Source organism: Caloenas nicobarica, chromosome 10, assembly GCF_036013445.1.
Source record: "Caloenas nicobarica isolate bCalNic1 chromosome 10, bCalNic1.hap1, whole genome shotgun sequence".
Lineage (NCBI taxonomy): Eukaryota > Metazoa > Chordata > Aves > Columbiformes > Columbidae > Caloenas > Caloenas nicobarica.
The window spans coordinates 13,809,070-13,833,103 of record NC_088254.1 but is presented as its reverse complement, the minus strand read 5'-3'; the positions used below and the strand labels follow the sequence as shown (position 1 = coordinate 13,833,103).

At 41.4% G+C, this 24,034-nt stretch overlaps 2 protein-coding genes across 3 annotated transcripts in view; one reads left to right on the top strand and one right to left on the bottom strand.

Annotated features, from left to right (window-relative positions):
- The first annotated feature begins 3,202 nt into the window (after nt 1–3,202).
- On the top strand, nt 3,203–19,931 carry LOC135992376 (lamin-B3-like). 2 transcript variants are annotated; one of them, XM_065641485.1, is made up of 12 exons: nt 3,203–3,588; nt 8,320–8,476; nt 9,477–9,602; nt 10,531–10,701; nt 12,034–12,159; nt 12,279–12,499; nt 13,429–13,654; nt 14,596–14,703; nt 15,560–15,676; nt 15,776–15,883; nt 17,803–17,834; nt 18,421–19,931. In XM_065641485.1, exons 1-12 carry the CDS (start codon nt 3,221–3,223, stop codon nt 18,497–18,499), a joined length of 1,839 nt encoding a protein of 612 aa, XP_065497557.1. In that variant the 5' UTR covers nt 3,203–3,220; the 3' UTR covers nt 18,500–19,931. The 2 variants fall into 2 exon arrangements, with proteins under 2 accessions (XP_065497557.1, XP_065497555.1); XM_065641483.1 differs by lacking the exon at nt 17,803–17,834 and adding an exon at nt 16,017–16,086 and having other exon boundaries at nt 18,421–18,504.
- A 2,027-nt stretch (nt 19,932–21,958) lies between these two features.
- The window catches only part of SH3GL3 (SH3 domain containing GRB2 like 3, endophilin A3), a 49,688-nt gene continuing 47,612 nt past the window's right edge, over nt 21,959–24,034 (bottom strand). Inside the window, exon 9 of the mRNA XM_065641671.1 lies at nt 21,959–22,735. Within this exon, the coding sequence (XP_065497743.1) occupies nt 22,530–22,735 (206 nt within the window). The 3' untranslated portion in view covers nt 21,959–22,529. The remainder of the gene's footprint in view (nt 22,736–24,034) is intronic.

Below are 24,034 nucleotides of genomic sequence, written 5' to 3'. Positions count from 1 at the left end.
TTTTCTCATGGGCCCCATATCTGCTCTAGTACTGTAGCAACTATTATCAGGCTAGTAGAACTCAATCTGTCTTCATTAGCTCTGGACAGGTGTTACTAAAATCTATTTGTAAATAGACTGCTCATCAAACTGTTTATTGATATATTCTAGCACATCAGAGCAATACCATTTCAAACAACATTGCTATCATATACAGAGATTTCTTAAACTGTTACAAAGGCTGTCTAGTGATACCTTGCTTTGTTTCCAATAAGCATTTAGGAAGAGGTCCTCATTAATTAGAGAATAGAATGAAAAGCACTAAAATGCTACAAAAGTTTCTCTTGTCTGTGCTGACTCTGCATCTATGCCTATAGTAGATAGCACAGTATTTTCACAATAATCAAGCCTGTCCTCTTACTATGCATAGCCTCAAATCTCAAATACACTTAACACTTGAAAAGTAGGTGCGGATTCCAACATTTTATATTAGGTCACAAAGAAGTCTAAAAAGAGATATTACTATCAGCAAACTTGGCTTTACCTAAGCATTTAGCAGTCATCGCTCTAACAGTCCATCATCTGGAGTGGCAAAGTCTAGCTGCTTCCTAATGGACAGAGAGGCAAGTCAGGCTGGCAGGGGCCACACCAGCCACAGTCCTGTCCCACTGCTCCTAGGCAAATACATGGTGGGGGTGGAACTGGAGAGAACAGCCAGGGTAAGCAAAGAGCCCAGGCAAATGCGCAAGTATAATATCAAGATAGAAAAATCAGTCCGTGGACCAACAAAGCTTACAGTTATGCAGAACCATAACAAAGCTTAAAGGCAGACTGAAGGCCAGGCCAGAGCTTAAATGGAGCTCCTGCACCTGTGGGCAGAGTTGTGAGCACAAGCCCCAGCTGAGGCTGGTCAGGGTTGTTAAGGCCTATTAGTGCACCCAGAGCATTTTGGAACCAATACCAACAGATTGTTCGCATATGGTTAGAGTCAGCTAGCAGGTACCTAAGGAAAAGATAGCAAAAAGTTCAGTTGACTTTTTCATGGTTTTCATCACACTGTGTTTTTTTCACTTAATTTCACCAGCTGAAGATCAAGGCCCATCTAAGGCACTTGAAAAAGCCCACAAATGTTTTCAAAATTTTTGTTTTCTTAATTCCGACTTTGTGGAATCTGCTAATACTGTCTAAATCTCCCTTATCTACATTTTCCTGCAAAAAGACTATTTGTTGAAAAAAAAAAGTTATTATGCTTTCGTCTGGCATATATACGTTTTCCCACAATTTTTCCTGATACCCTCTATATCTCTTAATCCTGAAACATTCCTGATTTCTTTATACTTAAAACAGTAGGAAAAGATGGTACAGGCTTATCTCCATGGGAATTCCTCAGCTGCACTTGTGGTCCAGACAGTGCAGTGGTCCAGACTACAGTCTTAACTGAAGAAAAAATGTCAGAAACAAAAGAATCAGAAACAGATTTCCATTGTGCTCCTTCTTAAGTTGCCACCTTCTGTTCTTGCCTAGGGAGAGGAGGTGAAGAATACAGAAGATAAAACCAGCTCTGACTATTTTTGAACTATTTCTTTCAGCTGTTTTTGTTTGCATTATTACAAAGCCTTGGCAGGCAAGGAAAATATTCTTAGAATAGCAGATTTCTTGCTTTGTTCTGCATCTGTTCAAAAACCATACAATTGTATTTGAACAGCTGGCCAGTAACATGCAACCATCAAACATGACAACAACATGCAATCACAGTGTGCTTTGCAGAGGACTGAGGTTTCAAAGCCGAAGTAAATCCTCAGATGTACATATCTTGGTCTTAAAGGTACACATTGTGATTTAAATCATACTTTCTATTTTTCTTGAACAGAGCTTTCTATTGGCACAGAAGAGCAAACAAGTACTCATTATATCAAAATAAAAAACTGGAACAGCTCTACAGAAAAGAATTTCCTGGTGCTGTTACTAGGAGTAGAACCAGAGGAGCTCAGTCTGGCCATATGCCCTTACCATGCTGCCTATAGTTTCAGAGTTTAGAAATTTTGGGGTTTTTTTTATACAAATGTGTAAATAAGTTCAGGAAAAAAACCTTAATGAGCATCCACACCTTCTTCTATGCCCTCATCTACTTTGTAACTTTGTATCTAGAGGTTTAGAAGTAACCTAATTCTAAAATCCCCAGCTGCAATCTTAGGTCCAACTATGTTGTTGAATTATGGTACCTGCCTGCTGACCTATAAAGTGAAGCTTGAATTTACACCTACAACCTTCATAAAATCTATCTTTATATTTTAAAAAATCTAAGAGGGTGCCAAGGCTATTTTTTTATGTAGGAAATAACACTGCCCTAAGCTAAGCTCTTAAGTAAAGTTTCTTGTAACTGCTGCAACAAACACCATAACTAACAGTTATATTAATGTTCAGGGATTTTTATGCTCATATTGTATGAGATCTGTACAGTATCTGCTGTCCAAGATGTAAGTGAAAAAGAAAAGGGTAAATTAATTAGCTACTGGAGAAAACTGACAACTATCACAGTACATGTCACTACTAAATATATGTTGAAGCAACTTTCTTATTGAACAATGATTTTTATAAAATACATTAGCGTAAGGCTTTGCAGACTGTTTCACACGTTTGTCTTGATACAGGTTCCCTTTCCCCCTCCATTCTACCTTTTGCCCACACATTAGCTTTCACTGTAGCACTGGGATGGCTGACAGCCACCACAGCCTAACCTAAAACCTAAAAATGCCGACAAAGAAGAACACAAAAAAGAGCAGGGGCTAGCTTTCATCAGCTAAACAAATTCGGAGAAAAAAAACCCCACAGACTGAACAGGCAGAGCACTGACATGGCAGCATTCTGGAGCATGAGCGTCACTGATTCTTCCTAAATCTGGGAATTTTTTTTTTTTTCACCCCGACCCCTTGCACCTGTTTGTACAAACGCCGGGCTACTCTAAGCTTTTCCTGACAGCTCCTTCCCCGCCCTCTCCGGGCAGCACCACTGAACTGATGAAATGCATCAAGGCATATGTAAAAAATAATACTATTTTTTTTTTAAGTGTATTTTCTGGAGGGAGCGGCCGGGGAGCAGTTCTAGCCCTTTAAGCTGCTCACCCCAGGCCGGCCGCGGCGGCAGCTGCCGGTTATTTATACGCGGGCGGCGGCGGGCCCTGGGTGTCTTGCGCGGGGCGGTACCGGTAGCGGCGGGGCCCAGGCCCGGAGCGCAGGCTGCCATGGCCACGGTTCTCTCCTCCACGCCGGCGAGCGGGAGCCGCTCCCTCGGCCGTATCGCCGCAGCCTCGCCGCTGAGCCCGACACGGCTGAGCCGGCTGCAGGAGAAGGAGGAGCTGCAGCAGCTCAATGACCGCCTGGCCGCCTACATCGAGCGGGTGCGGGCGCTGGAGGCCGACAAGTCGGCGCTGCAGCAGCGGCTGGCCGAGCAGGAGGCGGGCAGCGACCGGGAGCTGGGCAGCCTGCGGCTCCGCTACGAGGCGGAGCTGGCCGATGCCCGCCGGTCGCTGGACGAGGTCGCTATGCAGCGGGCTACGCTGCAGGTGGAGCTGGGCAAGCTTGGTGAGGAGCACCGGCAGCTGCACAGCAGGTCGGTGCCCCGGCCCTGAGCAGGCCAGCCCTGGGGCTGGCACCTCTTTGGGGTCTGGCAGGGTGAGGGGATGTGTGTTGGGGAAGGAGTGAGTATTGTGGGGTGTCTGGGCCATGGTGATGGGGATTCCCCAAAGGCATGGCTCTGTGAGGCTGAGGTGTATTGGGACAGGAAAAATCCTGATGTCTGTTCTGAAGATGTGCTGTGGGGACACCACTGTGAGTGCCTCCAGCTGTGGTGGAGCTGGAGAAGGGGAGACCTCATTGCAGTCTACAGCTTCCTCACATGGGGAGGAGGAAGGACAGGTGCTGAAGTCTCCTCTTTAGTGACAAATGACAGAACCTGAGGGAAGGGCAGAAGATGTGCTAGGGGAGGTTTAGGTTCGATATTAGGAAAAGGCGGTGGAGTGGGTGGTGGAGCACTACAACAGGCTCCCCAGGGAGGTGTCATGGCCCTAAGCCTGACAGTGTTCAAGAAGAGACTGGACAATGTCCTCGGACACATGGTGTGAGCTGTGGGGTTGTCATATGCAGGGACAGGAGTTGGACTTGATGATCCTTGTGGGTCCCTTCCAACTCAGGACATTCTGTGAATCTATGATTCTATGGTGTTGCTGGGCCATTTCAGACCTCCCTGTGACAGATGTAGGGGCTTCCCCCAGAACTTGAGGTGCCGGGTGGCCTTATGGAGGTAGTGTTGCATGAATGCATTGCTGCCTGGGTTTGGCACCACACCTATGTTTATAAACACTCAAGAAACTGCTATGCTGGAAAGCATCTAGAAACTTATGGGAGTAGGGGAAGGAATCTCTATATGGAGTTAGCTCATGTCTTTGTGGGGCTTTTTAGGTCAGACGTTGCCTGGAGGGAACACACAGAAGGCAGTCCTGTAAGCAGGATGGCTTACCTGGTCTGGGCTGATACTGCACGGAAACTGTCCCAGTGGCTCTTAGGTCTTGATTTACATGCTACTGGGATGTTTTAGGCTTGAATTTCTTGCAAACTGTGTATCCTGAGCCTGGAATCATCTTGCTGGCTGGTCTCACCAAGCCTGGAACAAAGGGGTAGCCTGATATAAGTGCAATTAAATGCTCTCGAATGAGGGAAGAAGGTAGGAAGTTATAGGGGGGGAACAAGTACCCATAACCCAGCTTGTTGGGATTGGAAATCTACAGAGTGCTAGCGTTGCTTGTTACTTTCATGCCACCTTGTACTGCTAAATCAGTTAGAGACTTAAAGTAATGTGGGTGTCCACAGGCCCCCCAAATCTAGTTATGAACTTGTATCATAGCAACTTTGGGCACCAGCTTTTCCTTTTAACACTTGTATGGAGCAAATGCTGCCCCCTCATAGGCTCAGTAGGGCTTAGTAGCTGTTCCACTTGAGAATAAAATGTGTTTTCACTCAAGCTTCTGTTTTCAGCTGCTTAGAAGTTCTTGGGCTTGTCTCATTCATGCTGGGTTTTGGCTCATAGATCTGTTTCATAAATCTAACCAGCCACTTGAGTGGACAGTGAGGAGAGGGGTAATACCAGTTCTAAGACTTTGCTGCTGCTCTTTGTGTTTGTGTAATTCCATGGCTTTGTTTATAAAGCTTTAGGCTTGGCAGGTATGTGGTCCTCTGGGCTGATTATTTTTTTATTTATTTTTTTTTTAAGTAAAGGAGGTCTTAGAAGTGGTTAACTTTACGGCCTGTGGGAAATGATACATAGTACATGCTGCTTTCTGGAGGGACTAAAGTCCTAATATTAATGAGTGGTTTGTATCTGGGCTGTCTAACTGCAAATGTTTCAGATGGCTTGGAACAAACTACTTTGAGGGTATCGTGCCCTTTATATATACAGCCTTTAAATAACCTGGAACTCTTATAGGATGGAATGTCACCAGATAATTTCCCAACAGCATTAACCATTGGCTCTCATTCATCACTGGTAAAGAGACTTAAAGCTTCATCAACAGCAAAGTGTGCTTGCATTTCAGCCTTTTTTTTTTCTTACTACTTAAATAGTGGTAACTGGAAGGAGGCCAAAGACGTTTGGGGAGAAGGAGTTGTGGATAAGCATATCAGTCAGTTGAATTCAGAGCCTGAGGAAGGTCAAAGCAACTACAGTAGCACAGCAGAGAAAGACTAGTTTCTTTTTGCACCAGTGAGTATAGATGTGCATTTTGCTACTGAACCTGAAATATGCAGTGTAACAAGCTCAAGCTGTAAGAATGAATTCTGCAGGTGCTTTTAATGTCCTCTAGTTTTGACCAACTGGAGTCTGTTTCAAACATCCCGGAGTTCTTTTGGTAAAATTATTTACATTTTCCAGGTGAAGCATATGTGGCACGCTGATTTACAGGGAATGTGATTGGCAGTGCTTCAGAGTTATTGCTTGCACTTGATAGTCAGTAAGCCAGGCTTAGTTCTGGAATGGTTGCTGTATGGAGTGTTGTAGAGTACTGTAACTTTCACTGCTTGCTGCATAATAGTGTGGTGTTCTGAACACCAGACTTGGTTTAAAAGCATGGTAAATACTCTCGTCAAAGCCAGACTTGTTAAATTGCTGTTCTCAAGGATGAAGCAACTCACTTCAGGGTTCTCTGAAAGTATGTCAGGAAAGAATACAGGAAACCTGAACCTGTTTGTCAGAGGCCTGCATCAGGAAAGTAGACTGTTAAAACACAGATACTAATGGAATTTCGTTTTATACATACTTTGATTGCAGAATGAAATTTCTCTTATTGTAGAAAGAAACAGTCAATTTTCTTTAAGTAGTTACTGAGGTACTTTTTAATATCATAACTTACGCTCACAATAAATGGCAGTGGTAGCAGAGATCCCAAAAGGAAGGTGGCTAATACCTAGAAAAGAAAGAAACCTGTAAATACTAAAAATACTACAACACCTTGTTTGTCATGGTTACCCTGAGAGTCTTTTTTTCCCTAGAGTCTTAGTAAAGAATAAATAACCTCTGCCAGCAAAACATTTGGGTTTGCATCATGGTCATGCAGTATGAGGACACAAATGTCTCTGAATAGCAGGGCTAGAAAATGCCTTGAGCAAGAACCTGATGTAGCCACATGCCCCAGGCCTGTGTTGGAACCAACTCTACCTGCATCCTTTCTCGCAGATGTTTGCATAACCCTTTTTTTGAATTCCAGATATGGAAATTCCAGAATGTCCCCCCAAGCAATGTGCTTTGGTGTTGAGCTACTGTTAGTTTCCTCTCCCTAACATCTAACCCAAATATTCCTCCCTGCAATTCAAGCTTGCAACTTCCTGTCTTTTCCACAACAGACATGGAAAATAGATTCCCTTCCTCTATGCAGCAGCCTTTCATGTATGTAAAGACTGTTATGTCTCCTGTCACTTTTCTCTTCTCTAGACTAAACAACCCTTACTTTTTTTCCGATCTTTCCCTGCAGTCCAAGCTTTCTAGATCTGATCATGCCTGCAGAATGACTTTGGATTCTCTCCAACTGGTCTGCTCAGTTATCAACTGGAAAACTCATTGCATGAGTTATCACAACTTAGACACTTGGCGGAACAGATTTTGCTAAAATAAGTTGAACATTTTGCTCTTTGCAACTGCGAATTGAGTTTTGAGCAGGAAGTCAGACCCCGGGTAGTGGTCAGGCAACTGCAAGGATTTCAGAAGTTAGAGCAGCTTGGGAAATTATCAGCCCTTTCTCTGACAGGATCTCACCATGGGCCCGGGGCTTCTCTACTGTGGTGACAGGTAAAACTGGCAACTTAAACAAGCCGTTGGCTATCAAGGAGTACCTGAGGGCTCTGTACTGGCGATTTGTGCAGGAAATGGCCATCTTCTGAAGGCAAAGCTTCTCTTGCCGTGTAGCTCTTCTGTGGTGTGAAGAAGGGAAGATTGCATGACCCTTCCTGAGGTAGAAGAGCCCTTTGTGAGGGTGCTGTGTGGGAAGGGTGGTTGCTGTGGTAGCTCGTGTCCCTGTGGCAGGAGCTGAGGGGCTGATGTGGGGCTGACAAAGGCCGGCTTGCCAGGGCTGGGCCAGTGGCCTCCTGGGGACAAAACTCCTGTACTCTGGGCAGTCACGTTCTGAGGGCTCGCGGTGAGGAGGGGTGGCACCCGTGGCAGCCAGAGCCGCTTTCTGGCGGCGCTGCAGAGCGGGGGACACTTTGCTGCCAGCTGCGACCTCCATGGCCCGCCTCAGGAGCGCGACCTCCATGGCCCGCCTCAGGAGCGCGGCCTCGAGCTGCGCGCGCAGCCTGGCCGCCAGGAGGCGCTGCGGGGCCTCCCTGAGGTGGAGGCGCCGCCATGGCCGGGGCCGCAGCCGCCCTGTGTGTTAATGGCCAACTGCTGTGCCAGGGAGCTGGGGGCGGCCTGTGCTGCTGAGAGCTGGCGGCTGCGTGAGCAGCTTGTTCAGGGGTGGCAGGTCACTGTGTGGTGAGCTTGGCTCTGAGCGTGGCTGGTCCCTCCCTGTGGAGACGGCCTGTGCCGTCCCTCCCCGCTCCGGCTGGTCATGCCATGGAAAATAGCTGGATTCCACGTAGGATTCACAGAAAACAAGCTGGAAACTGGGTCAGAAATCTTTCTGGTTAAGCAAATGATTCTTGTCTGTGGTTTGTTTCTTGGAGCCCGCCCTGTGCTCGCAGTGCTAACTGACCTTTCCTCCCCTCAGCTCTGCCACAGACCCTGTGGAGGGAAACACCTTAAAAACGAACTTTCTCCCTTGCCAACTGCAACTTACAAATGTGAAACTTTCACTTGCAGGAATTCAAAGAAAGAAGCTGATTTAAACGTGGCACAGGCTCGTATGAGAGACCTTGATGCTCAGCTGAACGCAAAGGAAGCTGATCTAACAACGGCTTTGAATGAGAACCGGAGTTTGGAGAACGACCTTCGTGAATTAAAGGATCAAGTAGTCTCTGTAAGACTTGTTCCTGGAATTCCAGCTTTTCATCCTGAAGCTTCTGATTGTTTTCCCCAACTAGTTATTGAGATTTAAAACCAGGGAAAGACTTATCTCTGGCAATGACAGGTGGACGGGAAGATTTCTGCAATCTTGCTAAAAGCAAATGCTACTGATAGTTGGTCTGTTAAAACTTCCACCTTTTGTAGGTACCTTTATTCTATGACCACAGCATGTAATGTTTCTTCTAAGGACAAAGTAAGTTGAAGTATGCTGTACTGTTATAGCCCCTGTAGCATTCTGAAACATGTCAGCAAAGGGAGCATTTGATGGGTGGACCCTGCTTTGCTATGCTTAAACCTAGGCAGAATGAGTTCTGACTACTTTTTTTTTTTTGTAGGCTCATGTGCTACTGAAATGAACTCTACTTGAGTTGCTACTCTATGAATGCATTTCTAAGAGCACAGCTTTTTGTATTCTTTGTGTTTTAGTGTGATAATTGAATAAGCTGATTTCAAATCTTTAGGATGAAAACTTGGAAAAAAACCCAAACCCCTTGTATCATTAAAGCATCACACTCCAACACTGGAAGTGTATAATAGTTTGTCAACATAGTTAAGCTATATTTGGAGGATTTCACTTCTTAAGTATCAAATTATATTGGAAGTTAAATAGAAATTTGGAGTACTTAGCGTTGTGAAGGGGAGGAATGTACATGGATGGTACATGGATTCATCAGAAGTTTACTTTGAGGAGTTAAACTTAGCTGATGGGATTAAAAGCTGCTCTATATATTCCTAGTGGGAAATCTGGTCTATATCACAATTAAATAGGGTTCTTTCTGTTGCTAGTATGCTGGATCCCACTGAAATAAGAACTTAATCAGAGTAACCAACTTCACTTAAGCAGTGTGTGTTGATCGCTGTGGGAATGGAGTTAAATGACCTGTAATAAGTTGACTGTCTTAGTTTAGAAAAATGACCTTAATTTTGGTTACCCTGATGTCTATCTTTTCTAGCTGCAGCTGTCACTGGAAGATACCACGAAGCATCTCCACAGTGAAATGTTGAGGAGAATAGACCTGGAAAATCACATGAAAACTCTGCAGGAACAAATGACGTTCCAGAAGCGCCTTCATGAAGATGTATGTTTTAGCTTATTAATAACAATTTTTTTTTTTAGGTGTCCACAATGCCTGGATGCACTTAAGTAAAGTTAAGATGTGCTTTACCCTTGAAAAGGTAACTAGCTGAGTCGACCTATGACAGTCCACCAGCCAATAAAATCCATCTAATTAGGAAGACTTCAAGGAAGTACCCACCTCATGTTAACTGGCAGAGTGCCAATAGGTATCTAGAATATGAGATAATTTTCTCAGGTTGCACTGCTGAAGGCAACTACAATCCCAATATACTACTTTGTGTAACTGAAAGTGCAAATATTAAAGTTAAATAATTCCAGATGTCTGCTAGAAGCTTAAAAGAATCAGAGAAATTAAATCTTCTTTAATAAGCAACTTACGTTCCCTACTTCCTTAACACTTATCAAAGGTGTTTGGTAACCTTTGTGTGAGCAGTCAGTACATAGAACTAAAAAACATGAATGTAAACCAACTTCCTTCTGACTGGAAGTAATCTCAAAGTGTGTTGTTTAAGTGACAGAGAATGCCGGTTTCTCTTACCAAATACTATTACTTTTTGAATAAAACAAGAATAGGTAAAGTAACAGTACTTAAAGAAACTGAAGTGTATATGCATGTGTTCCAAGTAAAGAAAAGCAGAGAAATCAATCTAGTTCAAAGAATTGGTCTTAAAATTAAATACAAAGTACTGCATTTATTAGTTTAAGCGATGTTGGCAGTGAGGAAGCAAAACAACCCAGCACAGCTAGCAGGGTGGAAGTACCTGACTGAATAGATGAATGTCTAGGATCTGAATAAAGATGAATTACCATACACTCAATGATAAATGTGCTTCAATACTGAATGACTTACTAAGCTGGTACAGTAAGACCATTCTCATTCAAAAATGTATTGGCTTGCTTGTTCTCTGAGAAATTTCTTCTTCTCCTAGGAGCTCAAGGAGACAAAAAGAGTCCATGAGAGCAGGATAGCAGAAATAGAATCTGGCCGTCAGAGAGAGTTTGAGAGTAAGCTCTCGGATGCTCTGCAGGGCCTCAGAAAACAACACGAAGAACAAATTCAAGGATACAAAGAGGAACTGGAGCGAACATTCAGTGCAAAAGTGAGTCTGTAAAAGATGCCAATAAAACAAAGCTTAAGTTCTTTGCCCCTTGATATGATTAAAGTCACACTAGCATAAATGGCTGAGTGATGGAGCCCTTGCATTCAGTGCAGAGCTTCATGGCATAAGTTGTTATGGAATCTTGAAGTGGTGTCATTTTTACAATAGGATTTCTACGAACACTTGGTCCTCAACAAAACTGGTTCAAGCATAAATACTGTCCCTTTGGGGAATGGTTAGGAATGGCTAATAAAGTTGATCATAAGTCAGACTTCTGACAAATCTGAGAGCTTGTCTGACAAATTCAGGACTAAGGTGTGCTATATTTGTATTAAGAAATTCAGTATTATTGAATGAAACTTGATCTGCTGATTATAGTTTTACTAAAATGCATAAAGGTATTCTTACAGTCTTACAAGAGCACTTTTTACTGTATGAGTGCAAAAGATCCTTTCCAGTTGGTAGTACTGGAAAAGGGGGAGAGGGTGGCTATGGAAGTAGCATGGCAGTTTGTTTCCCAGAACTGGTGTGTCACCTGTTTCTCAGCATTAGCCACATACACATGACAAAGTAACGCTTTGGGCCTGTACTCCTGGGTAGGTAAGGTCCCAGGGTTGGGGGTTGGTTGCAGTGTACAGTATTGATATCTTGAACCCTCTTTAATACTCAGTGCAGAATCAAATAATCTGCTGCTTTTCTCAACGAGTACATGTGTTTGTTTCTTCCTGGTTTTTCTGGCTTTCTCTGTATTCCAACTTAAATGCCAACTCAGTGAATTCCTTTAGATGCTTCTGTCCAGGTTTCCACTGGAAATTCTGTGCATGCCTCTTGTAGCAGCGTGGCTTTATTTTATCCTTTCTTGGAACATCTCAAGATTGAATTGCTCTAGAAATAGCTCAGTGCTGCTTATAGTGATGCAGGAGCTGTTTAGTAACAGAACTTTTGGGGAAGCACAATAGTTTGAGGAGCATACCTAATATCCTGTAGCCCCCTGCTTTGACAAGCACCTTCTAAACATTCTCCATTGTTCTTCTCGAGAATCCATTTACTTCATATCTATACAAAGTCTTCATGCATCTGTAACTGAAACATCCTAATCCAGCAATTTTCACTACCTGATTATTGCTGACTTTTTCTGACATGAATGTCAAACTTGTTTAAATCTCTTTGAAAAGCAATGAAAAACTTTTGACCTGGACTTTATTGGTATCTGCACACTCAAGTAAAACATAACTATTTCCAGATGAAACAGCTAGAAATCACTTGGTTTTCCTTCCTTATTTAAAATACATGGTCATAAGCAATTAATTACTAACAGTGACTTGTCCATAGATGGAGAATGCCCAGCTGTCTGCAGCAAGAAATAGTGACTTTGCCAATGCTGCTCGGCAGGAGCTGATGGAAACAAAGATGAGAATTGATACTCTGACTTCTCAAGTTAATCAATATCAAAGCCAGGTACTATCTTTATTTGTATAACCTTAGAATTATTTTAATTTAGATAAACAATTCAAAATTCTGGCCTCTCTAATTCTCTGGTATGGCTTAATTGATTTTTCTCTCCCCCTTAATTTCAGAATGTTGCTCTGGAGAACAGAATAAGGGAGCTACAGGATATGCTGGATTATGATCGTGATCTCCATCGAAGGCGTATGGCTGAGAAAGAGAAAGAAATGGCAGAAGCACAGCAGCAGGCACAAGCACAGTTGGAAGAATATGAGCATCTCTTAGATGTGAAGCTGGCTCTAGATCTGGAAATAAGTGCCTACAGAAAGATGTTGGAAGGAGAGGAACAAAGGTAGGCTGTGACAAGATCCACATGTGAGGACTTGCTTCATCCAAGATCTCTACACTAATTAACTGTGTATTCTTCAGAATGTAGAGGAGGAAAAAAATGTTAAGTATGTGATTAGTACTGTAACTTAGTTCTTGAAGCATAGTCTTCTGTAGATTATATTTATATGCCACATCCACTACATGGTGTAGTAAGATTAACTTCATAAACTCAACTGATATGTTTCCAAGGTCTGTTAGACATCCCTCCCTAGAATCAAACTTTCTCAAAGCTTTGTGCTACATCTTAGAGATATCAAAGACAGAGCTCAAGTTTCATGAAAGAAACTGGGAAGCTGTACCAACTTGCATGTCATAATGTCCTGTGAACGACTCTCTAGCCCTCCAAATGGCTTTTGACTGACCATATTACAAGTTTGAACTTCGGCATATTGGATGCTTCTCGTACACTTTGATATACTAGTAGTCAGATATCTTTAATTGCTGAAATTAGTCTAAAACAGAACTCATACAAGGGCTTTAAATTGGTCATAACTGAACAATTATGGGCTGTACTTGGTACAAATACATACTATCAACAGGCATACGCTGCCTGGTGAGAAAAACATGAACTCTCAGTACACACTAAGAAGGGTCAAAAACTTAAACTACTTCCACTAAAGACTGTGTCTGTAGAGACTTTAAATGAATACTTGTTGCCCAGGGAATCTTTTCTTATCGATATAAGCTTGCTCTGAACTCCAGGGATGGGGCTGTCTTCCAAATTTAACAAGCTACTTAGCTACTCTTGCCAGTAAAAATAAAATCTTATATTCAAGACTTCATGGAAAGCTTGGACACAGGAAGCTGTTAGGCTTGACTATAGTGGGAAGATAGGAGGGAGAGGAAATAAGCACATTGTATTCAAGTGAATGTTATCTGACTCCCTTATAGGCTAAAGCTGTCACCCAGCCCATCTTCACACAGTGTTGCAACTCAAGCAACAACTCAAGGGCGACGGTTCCTGCATGGGAAGAAAAGGAAAATGAAAGAAACCAGGAAGAGAGGGCATAGTTTTGGATTTAAGACTGTTCAGCATGCTTCATCTTCTGGAAATGTATCTATTGAAGAAATCGATGCAGATGGGAAATTTGTCAGGCTTAAAAACAACTCTGACGAGGTACTTTTGTTCATTCAAATCTACGTGGCCTTCACTGCAAAGTACGGCTGCTTGTGAACCCACTTGTAACTTAGTGAGAGGTGACAATAGGGAAGGATGAAGAGATGAGGGAAGAGTACGGCCAAACAGAATGCGAAGTGGGACCTCTCAGCTAACCTGGCTGCTGCCAAGAGAAGACTAGAGACTTTTTTTTCTTCTTCTTCTGGTACTACAGGTGTTTTGTTCACAGGGCTGTCTGGGAAGTACTTTTGTGGGGAGGCTCACTGGGTTCTAGGAGGTAGAAATTAACACCTTCAGTTGTTTCTCATCTGATTCGGACTAGCACTGTCCTCCTATAGTGCTACTTATTCTCTGTGGAATAAATAAGGTACTTAGTAAATTGGACTATGATGTCTTGTTACTTAGACATGCTTAAAACAGCTAAAAGGTTGAATAGAGTTGACAGTATCTAATCCAGGCAGAATGTTTATCTGACCAGTTAAGTAATTATTTGACCAGTTTAGTCTGCAAATCCAGAATTATTAGAACCAATCCTCGGAGCTCCAAAACTTGTGGCTGGTAGCTTGGCAGCTTCAGCCAGAGGTGCCTTAAACCTTCACAGGCCCCTGTGTATGCGTTTTATGTAGATATATATGGCCAAAGTTGGTAGATGGGTGTGGCCAACCTCATTTATCAGAATCTCCGTGGAAAAGAGCATCATGATTCCCCTTCAACAGAAGGCAAGAATAGAAGTGCCCAAACTGGTGGGACTAAGCTTAATCCTAAGGAAGTACTGGGAGAAATCATAGAGAGGCTTTAATGGAAACTCAAACACTTCCTCAAAATTTATCAGATTCTTGTACACTACAGGAGTGAGATTAAAACTGACCCTTGAGTCTGGAAAGAACCTTGTACGATATGGTGTTGACCTGTAATGCTGACAGAAATTTCTTGTCCCACAGGATCAAACACTACATGGATGGGTGTTAAGAAGACATCTTGGAAGTGTGTCAGATGTAACATACAAATTTCCTTCACAGTTCACTCTTCAGGCGGGCCAAGTAGTTACAGTAGGTAGTGGTTTTGTCAAACTTTTATTCGAAGTTCTCTTCTTGTTATGTTAGATGGCAGCAGAGATTCATGGAATAAGGTAAAACTAAATTGATACTGCAAGTGCCCGAAGAACTAAAAATCCTCATTTTATCTAGAGAGGGAGGTGGGCAAAAATCCTTGCAACAACTTGACCTGAAATGCCAATTAACATTTGTGTAAAGGTAGATCTTGGATTGAACTTAGAACATTCCAGACTGGGATGTGCTATTGTTATGAACAGAACCAGTATATTCTAGTTTATTCTCAGGGTTCCCCATATTCCTTTGATTTGATACACGTTGTGCAAAGATTTTTGCCCTTACTGAAAGCTGTAGTGCACTACAGTTCAGCAATGCTGACCTCATGATTTATGGATACAAAGCTAAATATTAGCTCTAAAATCATACTCTGAGTACACTTAGTGATCAAAGAGCCTAATTCTACACTCTGCACTCCAAACTCTGTATAAGCTTGCTCAAGAGATCAGTGAGTGACCCCAGGCTGGAGGCTATCTTGTATACACACATTGCTGCCATGAGTATGTCTGTAACTGTGACTCAAATGATGTGCTTGTCCAAGCAAGACTATCTCTGCATCAGGTAGAAGCTGTTCACAGCCTTTTCTGCACTAATGGTTTTATAGTCTTCAGTTAAAAAACACATTACTATCACTGTTGGTAGTCTCGACAAGAACTAACCTGCCGGGGATCACACTAGTTCAGTTTGTTACTGCACATATTTGGTATTGGAGAACTTAGGAGTTGTATATGTTAAACTGAGTCCTAATCCAACTACAAATAAGATTCTTCAGAAGCTCACTCTAAATCTGTTGCAGATCTGGAGTGCAGCTGCTGGTATAAGCCCAGGTCCTAGCGATCTGGTCTGGAAGTCTCAGAAGTCTTGGGGAACTGGGAATAATATTGGTGTTAAACTCATCACAGATGATGGTGAGGTAAGTGAGATAGTAAGTAGCTTCTACTGTACTAATACTGAACTTGTTTGATGTGCTTAATTCTTGAGGGTTCTTGGTGGCAATTCATTTGTATTGTAGGAACTCGCAGAGAGGAAGATAATATATGTACCCAGGGGAGAAGAAAGCAGTGAGCAAGATGACGATTATGAAGAAATAAGTGGAAGTGAAATGGACTTTCCATCTCAGGTAAGCTGACTGAAGTTTAAATACATGCTATCAACAGAATCATTCGATGGCCATTTCTTTTCATTACTGTATGAAAATACTTCCCCAAGTACTATCAATATCCTACAACTCTCAACATTTTTCTTGATGTCAGACCAAAAGAAGAAGAAAAAAGAAATGTTGTTTGGTTTCATGATAGTGGTTCCTGTGAGCATCCTAAGCAGGTGAGATGGTGAGAATCATGCTTGTCAGATAGAAAACTTGCTTCACTAATAGTGCTGCAGTCTCTTGTCCCATGTAGGAGATAGCTTGCATGGCTTTGCATCAGAAATGGAATTGATGTTTTGCTTACTCTCTGGCTGAATATGATCAAATGGCAGCATTAATTGTTTCGTCTCTTATTGCTGACACACTGAAAAATACTAGCTTTAATGTCTGTTCCATCTAAGCATCTGACTATGAATAAGCTTAAAGCTTTTACACCGAGAACAGAATGCGAACACTAACTAGAAATACCTTATTTCTGTGGAATGAAGTGACTTAGGGACACTGTTTGGAGTGTCAAATGACTTGCTCTTAAGACAACTTAAATTCACACTGAAGAAACCTAGCATTGCCATTCGAAAGCATTAAAAGCCTGAAATCAAAGTTGTTAGTATATTGATTACCTAAGTCCCTCTTAAATCCAAGCATGACTTTGAGGCACTTCTGTTCCAGCCCATTTCCAGGAGCTACTTTCTTATTTTGCTGTGCAAAATAAGAATCTCAGCCTTGCTTCAGTCACAAATACTCCCTTCAGTACTTTCCAAGTGGAACTTCAGCACAGATGCAGGTCATGCTAACAGAATTAACACTGTCAAATAGAATAAAGGTGGTTTGCCTTCAATGTACTTATAACCCTTTGGCTACAACTTGCATGTTGTAATGCCCTGTGAAAGACTCTCTAGCCCTCCAAATGGCTTTTGACTGAACATATTACAAGTTTGAACTTCGGCATATCGGATGCTTCTCATGCACTTTGATATACTAGTAGTCAGATATCTTTAATTGCTGAAATAGTCTAAACCAGAACTCATGCAAGTGCTTTAAATTGGTCATAACTGAACAATTATGGGCTGTACTTGACTCTTGAGTTGGTTTCTTCACTTGAAATAGCACCAAGTCCCCCTTGCTAGTACAAACTCCAAGGCCCTAAGCACAAGGCGATGTGTAGCTGAAAATTCATTCTCTCCCTCCTGCTGCCATACCTTGTTGAGCCACCACAGATCTTGCTAAAAGTGTAACTACACAGTTACAAGGAAGACTTGCATTTTACTGCACCATGTCTTAAAGCTACTGCCATTTCCTAGATGTTTTTATAATATACCTGTCTGAAAACACAGAAGTGTCTTAGTAATGTCTTTCTGAAGAAAATGTACCTAAGAATGGGCAGCTGCTGCCTGCTGCTTGGTTCTTTCAAACAGAAAATCTCGGTACGTATCTGTTATTATAATACCATGTGGCTTAAAGGATGTCAGGGATGTCTATCAAAGTCTCTTGACTTAGATGTACATTCTTGTAATATTTTCAGTCTCTCACTGAAGGAGGGTGAGACCCTGTTAAATAGGCTATTGAGAAAGGTTTTATAAAGCTGTTCTGGCCTGTGGGTACAGCGTACACCAAAGCAGTTCAAACAACAGCAGTGGAAGTTTTTAGGCTTGTGGAGAGACTCACTGATACAAGCTTCTCTTCATGGTCAGAGTAGGGCCTCTCCTGGAGGTTGGGTTTTTTTGTTGTTGGTTTTGTGTTGTTTGTTGTTTGGGGGTGTGTTTGTTGTTTCAGGGGTTTTTTTGTTTTTTAAGGCTCCTTTTTTGAATTGACTAATCATGTGGCTTTTTTGGCAATCGATGATAGAAAGCAAAAGTAACTGTTTTCCTTACACCTCTGATCTGTTTTATCAGCAATTTTACAGTACAGTTGTGTACCACTTATGGTAAGAACTGATTCTAATACTCCCACTGAAATGTTAATGTCATTCCTGTCTGCTGAATTCCTGTCAAACCTTTGTCCTTAGTACCTATATGCTTCTGCTGTATTGATGGTACTAAAATAATGGCAACTTGGTAAAAAGCAGTGAACTTCTTGCATGCAGCAAAATGCAAAGCGAGCATGCTGTGCTTTAAAGAAAGGCAGGGTTTCCATGGGTTTGGCTTCTGCTTTTACCATCCTAACCAGGGTAGCATGAATCTGCATGCCAGTTAAGTTTTGATGCTGCAGAACTGAGGTGCTGGTAGAGAGTCTGCTAGCCTTTCATTAAGGAAGGCACAGCCTCACGTATTGCATGGACTCAAGTTCTTACAGGCTTGTTTTCTTTTCCCCACTCCAAAAACATCTAGTATAGTTATGGTATTGTCTCTCTTGAAAACCTGCTTTGTTTTATTAACTAAATCTACAAAAAAAAAAAAAAAAAACAAAAACAAAACCAACACCTATATGAAGATCAAGTAGGTAACTAGTAATAAATATGAAGTTTGTACACATGCTAATTAGCCTAACATCTTGATGTGTTACTTCTGCAGCAAAATGAGGATACCAGCTGTTTTATCATGTAATGTGGACAGAGATGAGCATCTGAAAACACTTCTGTCACCCAAGTGACATAGACTACATGTGTTTAGGTACCTTCTGCAATACCTGAAATGTGGAATTCACATCTCCCATTTGACCTCTTTGTCAGAAACATTGTCTCTAATGTGATGAAATTTCCTACCTTCTCATACTGGACCCTGTCCTTGGATTCACTGATACAAAGAGTGGAAGAATTCAAGCTCCATGTGAAGTTATTTTTTGCTTTAACACAAGGATTTGGTTTCCATGACCTGCTGAAGCAAAGGAAGGTACACAGTTTACAAAACTTCTAAACATATGCCCTACAAGGATGCTGAATACTTGACAACGAGCATGAGGCTGCCTCAGCTTTCTCAGTGTTCTGATATGGTGTTTCTCCAATGGTAACTTCTGTCTCAAGCCTGAGTGGGAAACTCCATGGGCCACATAACAGCCAAGCTTGCACCCTGAGCAAGTCTGAACTTGGCTGAAGTAAAACGTTATCCTGAAGAGTGCTGAGCGTCTGAAATGTTTCCTGCTCCAATCCTGATACTGAAATATAGAAAACTGGCCTAGATCACTTGCTAAACACTTTACAATTAAAAGCAAGCTGTAAAAAAAACTCTGTTACTAAATGTACTGTTTCTGTATTCTAGCACCTGGAAATCCACCAGTTCTGGTATTGTATATTCCTAGATACAGTATATCACAGCATACCCATGTCAAACTGAACTTGGGCAGATCTATCCTGTAAATGTGAAAAAGCGTCTCATTCCGACAGAGAAGGTACTGTGACCAGCAATATTAGCACTCTGTTTGTTTGAATATTCCCAATGAGTCAGTTTTTTTAAGGGGCTAGAAGAAAAACCACACAAACAAAAATCAAAACTAGAGAGTACCAGCTGTAGTAAAAGGTGCATCAAGAAGATCTGCTCTTAGATTTAGTTCATAAGGATTCCGTGCAGCCTGCAGTACTGCTTTGTAGATGTCTGATGGGGCAGCTGGGGTAATACCATCTATTGGCCAGTATGTGATATACTGTAAATTAAATAGCTCTCTAGTCTATGGAAAGCCTGACCTATAACCCTTGGAAACCAGGCAGTCAGCCTCTGGAACCACTGCAGTAAATTATTCTTTGCCTCTTTTTACTTGAATGCTTACCTTGATGAGCCATGTGAAGTACGCTTTAAGAGCAGGAGGGGAGGGGAGCAGCTGAGACCGCAGTTTTCTCCAAATGCTGGAATAGTTTTTTGACTGCCTCTTATCTTGCCAAAGTATTCATTTTTTTGAATTTAAGACCTGTTCTGTGTTAGGATGTAGTTGTTAAGGTAGGCTTTCCTTGTACTAGTTTAAACTCTCAAATTATTTAAAAAGTCTAGTTTTGAGATATCAAGACTGGATGCTGGTTTAAAACTTGCATTTTTAGCAAATCTGAATTATTGTTGTACTTTATGGTCCACATAGAAATAGATGCTGCTATAACCTTGCTCTATTTATCTTGATTTCTTAAAGTTTTTAACTATTAAAGGTATTTTTCATGTATATAAAAGCAGTCTTGGACTTTAACATTTGCAGGTTAAATAATAAAGTTATTTGTTCATTGATCTTATCTGAGTGGCTCCAAAGACTTTGAAGCAATAAAAGTGGTGAGTTTAGGGAAGATTCCCTGCAGACTGAAGAAACCTCCAGAAATACTGTGCTGCCCTGTTTATATTTATAAATAAAGCTTGAATTGTTATGAACTTGATTTAAGAGGAATCTTCAGTATTTCAAATGAAACCTTTTCATAGCACAAGGCAAGGATGGTATTAAGCAACAACCATGAAAGGTTTGAACTATTATGTAAGTCTTGATAGGAAATAGTTGTGGTACATGATGTTGTCTGGTAACACAATCCATTGTCTTAAGAAATAAGATCCACATATTTACAAGACAGTTTATGGAACCTGTTCTCAGCATACAAACTTTAAAAGGCACATATGCAAGAGTTGATTCTCTGATCTCCAATGGATCCTATTGTGCAAATTGTCTTCCTGGTAGGCAAACCTTAAAGATGGTTGGTTTCCTGTGACCTCTCTCTATACTTTATCCTTGATGGATAACAGCACAGTTCTCTCTTGATTTGCTTCTAGCTTACAAGTTTTGTGTAGCTGTTTCTGTTTGAGACATCTATTGCAGCTGAGCAGGAGCTGCCTACTGCAAAGTGTTTTGAGAATTTGAACCTTTATATATAATGTGTATGTGCATATATAGAATTCTTTCATCTAGGGAATTCTGGTGAGGTTGAAGAGAGATTGCAATGCCTCTTTTTCCTGCCTGCTACAGAAAGGTATGACTGGTGAGACCTCCCCTGATAAAGGGGGGAAGAAGCAAATACTTAATCCCAAATACTTAAAAGCTGTCCCATACATTTTGTATTCAGAACACTGTAACTATTTTCATTCAAAAATTTTCCATATTGCTGCCCTAATAATGTCTAGGTACTTGCACATGAATTTGGACAAGGGCTGATGAGTTTTCTTTACATGAGCAAGTCCAAATTCTGGGATCATGTGCCTTAAGTAGCAGGCTGTAGTCAAAGCTCCAAAGAATAACCACTTAATTTTCTTGTGGCCATTGTGTAAGCCAGGGCCGGAGAGGAGAGAAACCAAAAGCCATGGTTTTGAGAGCCAGTTAGGGGTTATTTATGCTGCTTAGATGGAAAAGTTACTGCACCTGTGACACACATGAATTTTTTTTCTCTCTAGGAAATGCTGTTTCTACTGGAGTACAGAACCAAGTAGAGCTTGAAACTTTGAAGCTGGATTCAAGCCAGTTTGCCTATAAAGGAGTTCAGCTCCCTTCTCACCACTTTCTCTCTTGTACAGAGAGCAACTGGCAAAAGATTACATGTTCCTCTAGGGATGCTGAATTTTTTGGTCATTACTACATCTGTATTTACTAAGCAAAGGAGAAGTATAACAAAACTAAATTAATTCTATCATTTTGATTGTACTTAAGATACCTGTGTCTGTCTCTCCTTCATTTTGGGGCTCTTTTGCACATTCTTAATTATAGCACATCTTTCTCTCCACCTTGTCTTCTTTCTTCTTCTTCATCCCTTTCAAATAAATACAAAAAGTGGAAGTGTATTGACTTTTCATGTGTTTGCAGTACTCACTACTGTTACTCACCTATTTATCTCAAGGGAGCTCTATACAAACCCTGTGCAGCCAGGATCTGTTTGTACTTACTTCAAAGGAGTTTTTCTCTTATCCTCCTACTAGAAGAAAAGTTTAACAGGCATTATAAATGCTACACAATCGGCAGGGAGAGAGCAAGATTATTAAAATCATAGTGGCTGGGGTGTTATAAAACTAATACTTGGGCTTTATTAATGCATTTTTTAATGTAGCATTGTGTTCTTCACTGAAAGCTGATATATTTTGCACAAGTGACCTCCAGCTCAAAGAACAAATGCCAGAACTACAGGAATAGAAGCAGCAACTACTATTCTTATCCCACATAAATATTTATTCAGTTTGGTCAGTAAATTATAGGAATTTTCAATGCTGAGAATTTGTACTTAGTACAACAGCATCATAATATTGACAACAACCACTTTGCCTTTTGTCAACATACAATGTGAAGCAGATTAACTTGCTCACAATAAATTACAGTGTGATACATGAAAGGAGCTCAATGACATCAGTAACTTAGGAACTGGTTACAGTCAGCTTCACTTACAGTATTTTTAAAAATGGTTTTCAATAGTAAAATCATTGCAGCCAAACATAAAAAAAATTCACATACAATAATAGCAAGGAAATGCATTTTGGAGCAAGAGCGAGCTACCAGTAAACATTTCATACAGTGATCTTCAAGGCACAAAGCAAAAAAACTGGGTATGGGTTTTTTTGCGGGTTGATGGAGTCAGGGAAGGTAAATTTTTTTGGAATATAAAATAAATACATTTTAAAAAGACGCATACAAAAGTCAGTAAGTCAGTCAAAAAGCAAGGCTTTCACAGAATGCCACACTGACAGAACATTTGTGAATCCATTTCAGTCATGAAATCGTGTTCACAGCTTGAATGACATAATCACTGAGGCAAGGGAACCATCACTTCAACATAATTAATGGGGAAGAAGCCAGACTCTCCATTTAACATCCCCTCGTACCAATTCTCGTCAATCTGATTGGTCAGAGTTATGATGTCCCCTTCCTTAAACCCAAGCTCGCCTTCATTTTCTGGCTCAAAGTCATAGAGAGCTTGGCAGCAAGGCTGATCCATGTGCATTGCAGAACCTGCCCCAGTGACAGAAGAGAAACGTATTAATAGAGCTTCACAGCATCCCACCAGCCGCTGTGCATAAAACAATGGGTCAAAAAATGTAGCCCTGCTGTCATCAATTCTGCTCCCTCAACAGTTTTTCCTTTGCTTTCATCCATTGGTCCTTCTACATATATTTAAAAAAACCTAGTAATAATTTGTTTAAACATAATTCTGTTTCACCCTTCAGTTCAGCTGGCTACTCCATTTTCATTCCTAGTTGCCTTCCCTTTCAAAAGGACGCTTGTCTCAGACAGACACCTTGAGTAATCACGGTTGTCAAAACTGTGGTCTCTGGAGGCCAGAGAAATGGGAAGGGTAGGAGCTGAAAAAGTGTAAGAGTCAAGAGGAGGTGACAAGTAATCATCCGAACAACCCGCCCCACAGCCCCACTACTGCGTGTAAACCCACCCGAGGGCAGCGCCAGGGCCCGTCCCACCAACACACTCCACGTGCGCTCGCAGGAGCTTCCAGCTGCTCCTGCCCTACGGCTTCCAGCCTCACCTCGCCGGAGCAGAGTCCCTGCTGCCTCACTGCTCCCCGCCTTCGCCCGCTCAGACCCCTTGTTGCACACATCCTGCAGCTGAACTAAAGCGCAGGTTATGCCAGGAACCAGGGTGGCTGTCAAATTACTTCATGCCTGAAAACAGTTTTCCAATACAGTATCTGGCTGTTCTTGTGACTTACGCTGTTTGCCCTGCTATAAAGATCTTCATTCCAAATTACTTTTTAAAAATATCAATGGTACCATATGCAAACACAGTAGTGCAAAATAAGCAAATATAAAGTACCAAGCAGAATCATCATTAGAAAAAGAAGTGAACCTTGCAAATGCAGTCACCTTTTTAAAACATATTCTTATGGAGAGGTGTTAATTGGCTTGGATTTGTGGTATGGATACATATGTAATATATTCATATTTATTAACAACTTATTCTAATAAAATGTAATCTAACGTTCCAATTGTAAAGCTGACCTCTGTGGCCAAGGACTAGCCAGAGGTTCAACTGAAGTTCAGCCATAACAGATTTTTAAAAACATATACAGCATATCCAAATAAAAGTCCGGTAATTTGAAATATAAAGGAAGAATAGGAGAAAAGATTTCAGGCTGCTGCCATGTAAACAGTTGTAAAACACATTCTAGCATGATAAAGAACTCTAGATCACTCTACTATGTACATTAAAGCAGTTAAACCTCTTAAATGCTAAAAGTTATTCAGGTTGTCTTATTTGCAGCATTGCAACAATTCTCAAATATTCTAGTCTTGACTC

What these genes read in the sequence shown, in the direction of transcription:
- LOC135992376 (XM_065641485.1), top strand. Translation starts at nt 3,221, where the DNA reads ATGGCCACGGTTCTCTCCTCCACGCCGGCGAGCGGGAGCCGCTCCCTC. An exon ending in CACCGGCAGCTGCACAGCAG is followed by an intron (nt 3,589 to 8,319) that starts GTCGGTGCCCCG and finishes TTTCACTTGCAG; the next exon opens with GAATTCAAAGAAAGAAGCTG. An exon ending in AGCGAACATTCAGTGCAAAA is followed by an intron (nt 10,702 to 12,033) that starts GTGAGTCTGTAA and finishes ACTTGTCCATAG; the next exon opens with ATGGAGAATGCCCAGCTGTC.